This window comes from Toxorhynchites rutilus, chromosome 2, assembly GCF_029784135.1.
Source record: "Toxorhynchites rutilus septentrionalis strain SRP chromosome 2, ASM2978413v1, whole genome shotgun sequence".
NCBI lineage: Eukaryota > Metazoa > Arthropoda > Insecta > Diptera > Culicidae > Toxorhynchites > Toxorhynchites rutilus.
The window spans coordinates 319,454,912-319,468,937 of record NC_073745.1 but is presented as its reverse complement, the minus strand read 5'-3'; the positions used below and the strand labels follow the sequence as shown (position 1 = coordinate 319,468,937).

The following is a 14,026-nucleotide window of genomic DNA, read 5'->3' as shown; positions in this document are numbered from 1 at the left end:
AACTATCAAGAAACTATCAGTAACTATATTAGCAACTATTAATCGCATAAATTCAACATGAAAAAAATGTTATGGCTGTGGTATGATATTGAATGTAATGCAAAGTGTCCGGATTCAAAAGCATTACTGTAAAAAAGAGTTAACTCGACTGAAATTTTTTCGGTTCGACCTGCAAAAACGAAATTAAGAGCCCCCGCCGACTGCAGACTGACTTGTCGACCGATAGTTCGGTCGGCTTCTTAATCAGTACGGAGAAAAAAAGTCTGTAGTGTACAGCATAATGCATAGACGTAAGTATGAGCTTCCCCATCTCACATTCCAATAAGATTAATGGGTTTCCAAGTGGGCGCGCTACATACGGATACGAATGATTTCAATAACCTGTTTTCGAAGCTATCATTAAGCTATTGAAACAATTTTTCGACTCAATAAATAGCAATCATATAACTCTTGGACATTTTATCTTTTGTATGAAATGATTATCATACTGTTCCGTTGATCCGAAGCAGAATGAATCACGCTTAAAGAAGGAATGGATTTTTTCTTGGAATTTAGTCAGCAGAAATAATGCCCTTTCCCAACAATTAAAAACGACAAACGATAAACAGTTTCATCAAAGTGATTTCTTCGATATGGGGATATATTCACTACATCATGTCATATATTTCATATTTTTCATTATGAAATCCATATCCATGGCACCTATCGGTATCGAATTATCATCGACACCACGATTTTCGCTAAATGCTCCTTTCAGTTCGGCCTGTAAAAAACTTTTCTGAACTCTAATCCATCAAATTTGGAGCCCTGAAAAGGGCCGTTGATTATATGCTAAGCTAATATAGCACGCTCTCCTCGGATACGATGGGCCAGCTGGATGTCCTTGGGCATGATGTGACGCGTTTTGCATGGATAGCACACACATTGGTATCTTCTAATAAGCCTCCTGCAGCGTCATAACCGCGGAACTTTGGAAGCGCAAGTCGGTTTTGAAGTCCTGAGCAATTCCACGAACCAAATGCTGCAAAGGTAGCTTGCGGATCAGCAATTCGGTCGACTTCTGATAGCGACGAATTTCATGCGAAGTTCCCGGTCGATAGCGATGTGGCTTCTTCACGCTTCCTGCGGCTGATGCGCTTATCCGAGCTGCTTTCGTGGTGCCTTACCACCGAAAGATTAACGAGCTGTCTGCTTAGTCCCGATGAAACGAGTCCTCACGGTGCGAGAGTAGAGTAAGAATTGAACGAAAGCAAGGGAAGTGTCATTTTATAAAACATAAAAGAATCGAATGTAAACCCCACCCTCTTTATTGTATAAGCTTACTGTATACTCACGAATATAATAAGGGTGGGATTTAGATTCTATACTTTTATGGTTTATAAAATGACACTTCCTTTGCTTTCGTTCATTTCTTACTCTACTCTCGCACCGTGAGGACTCGAGCTCGTTAGTCTTTCGCAGACAGCTCGTTAGTCATTCAGTGGTAAGACACACGAAGTCAGCTCGGATAAGCGCACCAGTAGCAGGATAGGTGGAGAAGCCACATCGCTATCGACCGGGAACTTTGCGTGAAATTCATCGCTATCGGAAGTCGACCGAATTGCTGATCCGTAAGCTACCTTTGCAGCATTTGGTTCGTGGAATTGCTCAGGACTTCAAAACCGACTTGCGCTTCCAAAGTTCCGCGGTTATGACGCTGCAGGAGGCTTATTCGAAGATACCAATTTGTGTGCTATCCATGCAAAACGCGTCACATCATGCCCAAGGACATCCAGCTGGCCCATCGTATCCGAGGAGAGCGTGCTATATTAGCTTAGCATATAATCAACGGCCCTTTTCAGGGCTCCAAATTTGATGGATTAGAGTACAGAAAAGTTTTTTACAGGCCGAACTGAAAGGAGCATTTAGCGAAAATCGTGGTTTCGATAATAATTCGTTACCGATAGGTGCCATGGATATGGATTTCCTTATGAAGAATATGAAATACATGACATGATGTAGTGAATATATCCGAAGAAATCACTTTGGTGAAACTGCATTATAAAATTATTTGTGTACGAATGCCGCAATCGATAGTCGACTCTAATTTGCGCTGGGTAATTTCCTCGGAGGACTCGATTCATCCTTTGAGCATTAATAATCTCTTTCTGGCAAAACGATGTGGTATGAATCACATTATTTGAATGATAGAATGAAGAAGTTTCTGCCAATTTCCTTCAACCTCCAAACGTATCTTTCTCCCGTTTGTCGTTTTCGCGTTCGCTAATCCTCTCTCACAACACCCATTTCTAGTTTGAGAAATTGTTGAGTAAACATTGTTTGCTAGTGCGCGTAGAGCGGGAATTCCTAAAGATTCATTGCACCTCTAATAAATTGCCGAAAGACGTGGTCTTACGTTGATCGCACTTGATTGAAAAAATCCAAAACGAAATGTATTTGGTCGAAGCATTATATGAGTAGAAAGCAAATAATCGCTCGAAAATGACTTGATTTTCGCGATGTGAAACATTTTCCGTTTTTCATGTTATGCATCCAATATTGGATACGAAAATTTCCACTGATGGGGAAAAAAATATTCAGAAGCTTTCCTGTTAATTGCGATTGATTGAAAAATAACAAAACCAAATGTATTTGGTTGCAGTGTTATATGGATAGAAAACATTAAAATAAACTATTTCGCATGAATGTATTTTTCAATTCCCAGGGGAACTGGCAGATTATTTTTCAGCAACGATGATAGCAACGAGAATTCCACGCGTGTATGTGTGTGTGTATGTGTGGCGGCTGCTCCGATGTTTCAAGCGGAACCGTGGCATCACTCTCCTCCTGATGGATTCCCTTTTGGCCTTAGGTGCACAAACAGGCTCTTGGTGACACCGTTCATCAGCGCATTCATGATAAACGAAATTAGCTTCACAACAACAGCGACAACATGCTCCAATCGCTGTTCAATCATAACTGAGTGGGTTAACGAGCGCCGCTCGCTTATATACCGATTTTTGATTTCAATAGCCTGTTTTGAAAGCAATTTTAAGACTATTGAAACAAGTTTTTGGATGAAAAAGTAACAAGTATATGACGCGTAGACATTTTATCTTTCAAATGAAGTGTTTATCATACCATTTCGTTCAGTTGTTTAAGAGCTATTAACGCTCAAAATCTCGGTCTCCAGCGTAACGCTTTCGTTCTCGAAACTTTGGTTTTACACCCCGGTATAGAAATGAAAGACGTAGTCCTACGTCAAAAATGAGCCTCATTTTTTGGTGACACGACTCTCCAATGCAGCGTTGCGGGAACTTTTGGGAAGGATCGAGAAACTTTCCAGCGATATCAGATTTCTAAAAATCATGTAAACAGCCAGGGTTTCTTGGACCTCAACACCATTTTCAATAAACAAGAAAAAACGACAATTTTCACAATGACTCCGATTAAGCATTTGATTTGGAGTTCTGTATTCAGTTTCGTCGAAAATTCTTCTACTGCTAGGAGATCAGCAGTTCGAAAGTTACAAGTTTTCACAGATCAGTTATTCGCAAAGCCAGCAAAACGCCTCTTTCTAAGACCACCCTAATTCAGAATAGGGATCCCTTAAAGCCAGATAAAAAAAATATAATTCTTCAATTTTACAATAAGGAATAAATAAAGAAAGTTTAAGTAAAATCAGAGCATTTTTTTCGGTTTATCTTTTTTTTTTTGTCGAGTTGATGCATACAAACCAAAAAATGTACGAGAATATCTCAACACTCGAAATTTGTAGCAGTAAAATGGTGTAAATCTCTTGTGTTGATTTTGTGAGTGGTTATAACATTTTAGAATCATTTAAAAGAATCCATGTTTCACTTCACTTAGATTATTATTGAGTCGAGTAATTGTAATGTCAAATTACAGTTTTTGCTCCTAGTCAAAGCTAACTTTGTTCGATGTTCTTATTTACCGTCTTACATCGTAAATGCTTATGATTTAAAAAAGTTATTGAAATTATTATTTATAATATATTCTGAGGAAGTCCTGAGCATTTATTGCTGTTCTTTCTTCCAGAACAATTCAATTTCAAACGGAATAAACCAGAAAAATAATATACAATAAGTTGCGACTACGTTGCATGACGAATACAACACAAACATATTTGGTCTGAATTTTTAGAACCCTCAAAAAATTCATATCTTGAATAATAGCTTAGTTGCCTCTACCATCAGAACGTAATTAAGTAACGAATTACCCGCTAATCTATTGATCAACAGTTTTTCGCATGATATAATTCCTGGAAAAGATAATAATAGACCTCTTAAGCAATGTGTATGAATGTTTCATTTAATATATTTTATTATGAATTTTCATCGTGTGAACTTGCGAAAGCGATTTTTTTTAAATCAAAAAAGCTCTAAGTTTATTGCGAAATTTTAATAAAAAGGTCAATGGTATGGTAATACTCCAAAAACATAAGTGTAATTATTTGCTGTTTGTACTAGAGGTTGGCAAAACGGTTCATTTCAGTGAGCGGCTCAGAGCTTTATTGAACGAGCCGCCCCATTTGAGCGGCTCTTTTTTGCACCGCGGCTCTTTTTTGAGTCGAGACTCTTTTGAACCGCAGCTCTTTTTTAACCCGAGACTGTTTCGAAAAGCGGCTCTTTTTTGAGCCGTGACTCTTTTGAGAAGCGGAGAAGCGGCACTATGAAATAGAGACCGCTCAAATCTTACCATCCGATCTTCTGTGATGATAAGTTATACGTACGAACCAAATTTTTGTTTCATACATGAGATTTACTCGACAACGTTTAGTCCGACGACAAAATATGTTATATAATTTTTCATGTGAGATTGCACATTAATTTGTTTTTTTTTTTTTAATATTATTTTTCATAAATTGTTACAACTTCGCAAAGCATTGATATCTTCTTTTTCGTGAGTCCGACACGGCACAACTAGCCGTCAAACTTTGGTAATCTGAAAAAGAATTAAAATAAAAGTATATTTCAAAAATATTGTTTTGAGATATGAAAATTTATTATATACCGTTGATGCGGGTGAAAATGAGTCAAAAAAGATAGTTTTCAAACTTTTTGTTGAATAACTATCGTAAATTACAGTAAAACACAATTCTGATTACGTAGAAACGTTCTCTAATGATGAACACTCGTAAGTGTTCAAGGAATTGTTGAATAATATAAATTTTTCACTGAACTACGATTAAATGAAAGTTGATCCAATCTCACCCCTTAGAGGGGGTGACAATGGGTCAAAGTATTGAATATTGCTTCCTATTAAGAATTGTGTTTAGAAACCAATTTCTCAATAATTTCAAGATAATTTAACAACATGTAAGTGTCTTGAATGATTATTTGAGTTACGAAAATAGTGTCAATCCACCTAGAAGGGCGATGTTTATATACAGCCATTCCATGTCAAACCGATATAGACTTTATCGCAAAACATTAGACCCGTATTTTTTAACATTAGGGTGATCATTTTCATCGGATGACCTACAAATCAAATTAAATAGATAACCATTTCCATTTTAGGGTGGTCCGAAGATTTTTTTTCCAAAAATTACTTTTTTTTTAAACTCATAACTTTCGATCTATTTGATAACACCGATTCAGATGATCGGCATATCAAATTAAAGCCAATTAGCTAGCCTCTTTTCGAAAAATATTATACTTACAGAATTTTTGGATTTTGGTCTTGTAATTATTGATTGTATTTTTTCATAGTTTAAATTGTCTCGGGACCAAGGGCGCTATATCTTTTTTATATTTTTTCTTGAAGGCTAAGATTTTTTCAGACAGCTTACCAAAAATTCAGAGATACGTTATTTTTTGCTCTTGAGTTATGATTTTTCAAAATTAACCGATGGTCCGAAAAATCATGTTTCCCTTTTTTCCAAAAATGACTTTTTTAAAAGTCATAACTTTTAAATTACTGGACCGATTCAGATGATCGATATACAGGGTGGGCCATTTAAAGTGGAAGCATCTGGCAACCCCATAACTTTTGACAGAGATGTCAGATTAACAAATGTCATACCGCGTTGGAAGCGTCATTTCAGTACAATTTTAACCATGGAACAATACACACCTGAACAACGCGCTGAAATTGTTCAGCTGTACATTCAAAATAACTTCTCAATTGTGTTAACTAAGCGTGCGTGGAAAAATAAAAATAAAGTTAAAACATCGCCTGGAGACAACACTATACGTCGATTATATGCCAAATTTATATCGTCTGGTAGTGTTGGTAATGCCAGTCATCTGTCCAGACAACGACCAAGACGTTTCGACGAGAATATTGATGCCGTTCGAGCCAGTGTTGCAGAGACTCCATCGACATCAGGTCGCCATCGTTCGCAAGAGTTAGGCATCTTTTTATTGCCATTTGTTCGTGAAAATGAATTGGACAATTACTGGTTCCAACAGGACGGCGCTACATGCCATACAGCGGCTGCCACGACCAAATTATTGTGCGAAATGTTCCCCGGAAGATTAATATCGAAAAACGGCGATTATGACTGGCCACCGGGATCACCTGATTTGACGCCTCCTGACTTTTTTTTATGGGGATATTTAAAATCCAAGGTATACACTGGTAAACCATGGACCCTGGCTGCGCTGAAAGACAATATCCGACAAGAAATTGCTGCCATATCGGCCGAAACATTGGGCAAAGTGATGGAAAATGCCGAAAAAAGGGCACATTTTGCGGTCAAGGCCAGAGGCGGTCATTTACGAGATATCATAATCAAAAAGTAGTTAGAACAAATCTCCTTGAACCAAAATAAATGAATTTCAAAAAAAAAATTTAAAATTTCACTTCTTTACTTTGCTATTGCAAAAACAAATCCTTCCACTTTTAATGGCCCACCCTGTACTAATTTGAATCTACATGAAATACCACTTATGCATAAAAATTGGATTCTAGGTGCATAGATGTAGTCCAGTCACATAGGAGTATTGGACGAAAACTGAAAACATGTTAACTTTAAAGAATCACTCGAATACGAAAAAAAAACACCTCTCTGATATTCGGATATGTTATGTAAATAAACCTCAGCTTTCAAGAAAAAATATTAAAGATATGGTGACCTTAGTTCCGAAACCATGTAAGCTATGAAAGACAATTACAATCAATAATAACGGAAACAGAATCTGGTGTGTTTTTTCAAGTGTAATATTTTCAAACAATTTAATTTGATATATCGATCATCTAAATCGGTCCAGCAGTTTAAAAGTTATGAATTTTTGAAAAAGGTTATTTTTGGAAAAAAGGAAGAAAAGTTGATTTTTCTGATCACCAAAAAATGGAAATAGACACCCTGATGAAACAAATAAAAAAAACGGGTCTAATATTTTACGATGAGGAATAAAACTACCAATTTTCATGAAAATCTGACAATCACTATATCGGTTTGCCATGGAATTCAATTTTGCGCTTGACGCATTCTCACCCCCACTCAGTGTAAATAAGAGATTATTTCGAAAATATTGAAATTCGAATGGATTTTTTTTTTGACGTTCAAAATCAGTAATGACTCATCTGGCAAGACTTTAAAGAATCATTTCATCCAATATTAACAATTTTAGCAGTTCTGTATAATGCTGGGCATGGCCATTTATGACCCATTTTCACCCCCATCGACGGTATTTATTTGAATTTTTGAGCAGGTTTTTTGACAGTGTATTTTATATGTTATTTTTCAAAGTTCAATGACTCTCTAACAACTTTGATGAACACAAAATTTTAATGAATTGAGTTTCGAATCACGAATTTTCAATTTTTTCTCAATGTAAATTGTTACATGGACTATAAAAAAATCAATGGCAATTGAAACATATGATAATAAAAATTGTAATTTTGGGCAGTTGGGTATACACACTAGTTTGTTTCAAAAGTACTCACCCCCAATGTCTTTCCCTCCTGGGCAGTGTTGCCACAAGTACAGATTTGTCTAGAAAAGTTCAAAACTTTTCGAATTTTTGGACCCAGATATTAGATTTTTGATACAGGTACCAAAAATCTACAGATTTTTTTGAATGTTATATGTTTTTAATTTTGTTCAAGCAGAGTCGGTTCGATTTCAATAATTCAACCCTCAAAGCTAGTAGAATATTGAATCCCAAAAATCAGAAAATTTTCCTATCTAACAAACATCAATGTAGTATTGAACTGAATTTCTTTAGAAATCAAGTTAAAGCCAATTATTAATGTCATTAGATTTGTTAGTGACTTAGAATGAATAAACTTTTCTAGTGTATAGAAACTTTGAAAAAAATAGAACAAATATTTTCCTCTCTTCCTCGATGTATATTGTTCCCACACATGCATCAAGTATTAAAAAACAATAAACTTGTTGTCTTCAAATGAGGAATATATCTTTGTGTTGAGTTAACACAAAATTACAACTTTTCTAAATCTATTGAGTCTCGACATCACACCTAGCTTTCCAAATTCTCAATTGTTGGGGGTATTGATTCATCAGAATACGTATTTCTTGCAGATCGCAAACATTCAAAAATACCCTAAATATGTTTTAATTTTTTTTTTCAATTTTCTTCAGCGTATAAATCTAAACAAAACATAACTTTACACTATAGCTTGACACAAAAAAAACGATATTTGTAATTTGAACTTTTATCATTCTACAAAATAAAATCGATGTACATTTTGTTCAGGGAGCCTCGTACTTAGACAATTTATCTATACAGCCAAAGTTTTTCGAGTTCTCAAGTCAGAATAATGTTTCCGTCGAAAATCATTAGCTCTCTACACCGAAAACACCAAACTGCAAACTTTCACGAAAATTAAGAATTCTCGAATCTAATCGATCCGTTATCTAGTGAGGCCTGAAAACCCGAAACACAATCTACTCTAAACTTAATTTCCGATTTCATCGATTTTGTAGTTTTTTTTCTTTTTTTTTTATTTGTCGCTTGTTTGATTATTAGAAATTATTCACATAATTATTTAAGCTCCGACTTCAAAATAAAATTTTAGTTCATCAATATCTATCCTGTCGTTACAATGATCAATGAAGGTGATATAAGTTAACAAAAATTTCAAGATCGAAGTTTTCTTATTCGCTGCTGTCCCCTCATGTGAGGGCCGGAGAAGATTATCTGAATGGAGAATTTTATAGAATGAATAATCGGATTAGTCGCCAACGAATGTACCTTTAGAATATTATCAAACAATTAGCATTTTGATTGAAATTTTGCAATGAGCATTGACCAAAACTATTAAGTAAATTGAAGTTTCCCTGGTTCATTAGATGAAAATAATCAATAACCAATATAATAATAAGTTATATAAAGTTTTACATAATGATTCAGAGGTATTCTATATTCCATCTCAAAACATATTCGATATCGAAAAGCGTTGCAAAATGATCGAATAATCAATACATTAGCGTAAGGACGTAAATACATAAAACCGGAGCCTTCAATTCATTATAATTTTGAGAGATCTAAAAATGTTGAACAAAAGATGTTGTGTTCGACCATAACTGTAACCTGCACTATGTTTTTGTCGGGTCTATTTCCACTATCGTACCATGCTATTCTCATAGGGGAAGACGGGGTAAGACCGTCTCCCTAAGGAAACCAATTTTCATTTGAACGTCCTTCAGGATTTCTGGATTTGTTGTACTACATGTCATTGAGTATCAAATAATCTACTACTAAAAAATGTGTAACTGTTGATTGTATAACTTTTTTGCGTTATTCATTAATTTTTGAAATGATAAAAAATTGTTTTTTTTTCGCTGGCGAGGTAGGAAGGACCACCCGCGGGGTTAAACGGACCATGACGGGGTAAGACGGATCGATGCTATTTTCAAATAGTTTAGTCTAGTAAAAATAACAGGAACAGTGTTGTCTAAGGTACTAAATCTTTAGGGTTGTTCATAAACTACATACAAACTTCTGAAAAGGCCATCAATATTCCACGTGCAGAGTTTTGCAAATATTCGTGAAAAATTTACCAAATTAACGGAATCTATAAGGACGATTATTCGACGACTTCCTTGTGTACTTTCGGAGCATTTGTGTGTAAAGAGACGAGCAAAAGGGATGGTATTTTATTTGATATGAAAATCATTCAATATCACGACGTATGGCGCTTTTACCCCGCCGAAAGTGGACTGTCTTCCCCCCAGAGCACCTTTTGCATTATTTTGCACTTTTCACGTAGTTTATATCACATTTTACATACCTTTTACGGCAGAAAGAATCGGAACAATCTACGGAAGGACACTGACAATCAACTGAATACACAGTTTTTGCTGGAAAAATCCTTATTTTGGTTGCCTTGAAAATTAGATCGCTTGCAACCACAATGGACGAAAACTTTGTTTTGTTTACAATTTTGAAATTTCGTGCGCTCAAGTGTTGACAAGTATTTTGCAACGACAAAAATAGGCTAATCATGCTTCTTGCGTAACATATTTGCCAAAAAACTGAGGATTTCTTATAAAACTAGAAGTGGCCCGTCTTATTCCTCCGAGTGGTCTTACCCCGTCTTCTGCTACATCTCTTCGGGTGCATATTAATCGATTTTTGTGTTTTTTTAGTTTGAAGTTCTCTTAAATTTCAATAGGCGGTAAATTTTCTGCAAGCTTTTTACCTTTATTTTTTTTTTGGTAAAATTTCAGTTGTTTGAGTAAACTAAACTTTTCAAATGCAATCAAAAGCGTTATGTTCAAGGGTACTCAAATAAGTACCAATTAATGACCGGGAATTTTCTCACGAAAAATTCTTTACCGGATGCTGTTTTCATTTATTCTTTCCATTACAAATATTCCTGCTTATTTAACCGAAGAATTCCAATATTTTACATACTCTGTTCATTAACATTTCGAACACCATATACATATTCCCACCGGCTCAGTCAATGTGTAACAGCAAGAAAGTGTGTCTCGAAAACCACCAAGTTTGATCACAAACTCACATCGCATCACATAGTTTAGTGGAACATCCGGGAGCTGTATAATACAATTTTAACCTCTCTATATACCTACGAAGTAAGCCTGTAAAGAATGTAATCTAGTTGCGGCTCTGTTCAAAATCTGATCAGAAGATGGCAGGAGTTTGGCCAATCGAAAGTAATTAATTCATTCTCCACCTGGGAGCAAAAGAATCTTGTATAGTCACACCACCACAATCACAATTTACTTCGAAGGCATTCAAGATAGTGTAGCTATCGCTTTCCTAGCGAAAGAAAATGTACATCCAAAAATACACGGATTAATTTAATATTCCCATCACGTATTGCTGCTGCTTACTTCACTTAAAAATTCACCTAATGAGCTTTGGGAGGAAGCAGTAACAAGATTTCAGGAACAAACGAACCCAGCAGAAACTGCGGATCGAGCAAAAACATTCCGTTGTAATCAATCCTTTCGCATTATTTATTTAGTTTTTTTGTTCGTCCAACCGTTTTTATTCCATTACACTCGATGAAGCGGATTTACCCGGGTTCCCGGGTCACACCGGTGTCCACCACTTTATCTTCTGCCGCTCAGAGTGACAGAGCTTTTTATTTAACTTCCCCCTGGAATATGATAAATTACCACAGACATATACACACAAACGCAACCATCACCGCAAAACTGTAACCATTCCAAGGTAAACCTGGGCCGCGTTCCTGCAGCGATTCATTTAGTGCTGTATTTTCCAACCAAGATTGTGGTCGGTATATAGTAAGCTGCTAGTGTTTCAGCCGGATGGTTAACCTCTGCCCGTTGATGATCTTGTTAGACCATGGGCGATTTTCCGCCGGGAAAACAAAGTGATTCTTCGTTTGGTTGGTTCGCGCGGCAAATATGTTCACCGCTTGTGCAAAACATCCGATGAAATACCGTCGTTTCGAATGTACTATAATCATCTCATCACAAGGATGCACCACATCACTCTTGATTGCACCAACGAAACCGTTGTAAACAAGGTAACAGCATCAAACGAGCATCCTAGAATGAAAGGCCCTTTGGTAGAGCAACTTTCCCCTGTTGAGCTCGTATACAATGGGACAACTTTCACCGATTGAAACCGCATAAAAATATTTGAAAAGGCTCAAACAATACAAATAACACCGTCGAGTAGTACAGATAGTTTACGCGAAATTTTATTTAAGTGTATCGATTCGAAATGATGCTTCTACCTAACCGACAATCAATAAAATCATCAAGGATACGTAAGGACAAGTTGTGCAAGCTTTTTGTAACAGTTTTACAAACATCAACTGCATGCAATAAGAACGTGTTCCGCAATCGTCGACTACGAAAGCTCGAACTCAATTTAAAACACGCAATTATTCGATTACCATATAATTTAATTCTCAACTATTGAAAAACAAAAAAAATACAGCCTACAAAACCTTTCTCAAACAACCATTCCTCCTCGTTAGCGACGAAGACATGCCATCTAGGAAGGGGGGCAACTGCATAACAACTGCTCATAATTCTCCCTATTATTCTTTTCCATTTTCGATCACGTACAACCTCGGCAAAATCTGCGCGTAATTGAAATCCCATTTATACCGGAAATAATGCAATTAATATTCCTGTGCATGCAATGAAAACAACGGCCTCCTGCCGACCGGCTGCCACTGAAACTGAAATTGAATTGCGATTCTCTTCAATCTATACATAAATATAAATAAATCACGGCACGTTATCCTTCCTCACGAACCAAACAAAATCAAACACAAAAAAAAACGATCCGTGACAACAAACCCAACAGCTGAAGTATTTCGTGGCGCGGCGAAAGTTCCGAGAGGCCCAAAAACCGTATGACGTTAAAGACGTCATGGAGCAGTACACCTCGGGACACGCGGATCTGCTGACACGGGTTCGGAATCTTCAGTTTAGGTGAGCTCTCTGTCTGTCACTCTCTCTTCCTAAGGTTTTTCCTCTGTTTTTTTTTCGAAAACATCGCCTGGACATAACAAGAACACAACAGTTACAGCAAACGTGAAACACTCCCACAACTGGTCGTATTTATTTGTTGTCAGTCCATAGAATCGAAAATGTTAGAAAAGTATATCAGTAGTATCCTCCCATAACACAACATAACACATACCAGTAAATCAATGTTAGCCACATCGTACTTAAATGCCCCGATAAACAGAACACATCTCATATTTTAACTCAATTATTGACCTGAAAGGAGCGGAATCCCCCAAAGGGATGCTCATTCCCACTGACACTCACAAATGGATCCATCATTACCCCGCAGCCAGAAATCGAACCCACGTAACCCACACGGGAGGCGAAAGAAGGCGACTTACAGCGCTCTATATTTGCTTGCTTCCCAACATATTTATCTCCTAATGAAATGTATTTCGATTTTATTCATTCGCTGCGCTCTCCATATTTGAATATTACTACTGAAGTGAACATTTTTATTCCGTATTTTATCACATTCGCTTGCCCTAAGTATGTGCCTTTTTCACTCCCGCGGGCTCTGTTTGCCCCATCCCATTTGAATCCATTAGGCGATTGAGACATTTATTCCCAGATAATTTTGCGTAATACTTTTTTTGATCCCTTTTTGAAGCCATGTTTATTTAGTCTCTCATATTCGATTTACAATTATAGACATATTATCCCTCGGTGTATTCGTATGTATTGAACGTAATCGCTGTAAACTTGGTTATTTAATTTGGTTAAAGCTCATGCCGCTAGTTAGTGAACGAACAAGATCGCAGCTATTGAGGTCCGTTTTAGAATAGAGCTGTTGTGCTATCTAGTTTGCTCCCATTTATCGAATCCAAAGTACTATAGATATTTTAATCATGTCTACTGTTTGTGTATCTGTGTGGTATTTATCAAATTGTCGTTGATGTGTTTTTGCTTAAAATTTTTCATTACAATACCACACCAGTTCCACTAGAATAGTATCCGAATCAATGTTTGAACAATCCCATGAACGATTAAGCGCGGTATATTCAGTCTACTCTCAACATGTAAATGAATAGAAAATTTGCATATGCATAATTTGTTATGATTTCCCATAGTTAAACTCAAAAAAGACTGGAA

General features: G+C 36.4%; 1 protein-coding gene across 27 annotated transcripts in view; it reads left to right on the top strand.

Annotated features, from left to right (window-relative positions):
• Positions 1 to 14,026, top strand: part of LOC129771300 (potassium voltage-gated channel subfamily KQT member 1) — a 1,095,885-nt gene that overhangs the window by 989,582 nt on the left and 92,277 nt on the right. For 4 of the 27 annotated variants that reach the window (XM_055774796.1, XM_055774816.1, XM_055774810.1 and 1 more), the window contains one exon: positions 12,729 to 12,856. The exons of the other annotated variants lie outside the window; for them this stretch is intronic. In XM_055774796.1, coding sequence (XP_055630771.1) covers positions 12,729 to 12,856 — 128 coding nt within the window. The remainder of the gene's footprint in view (positions 1 to 12,728; positions 12,857 to 14,026) is intronic. 27 annotated transcript variants of the gene reach the window in all.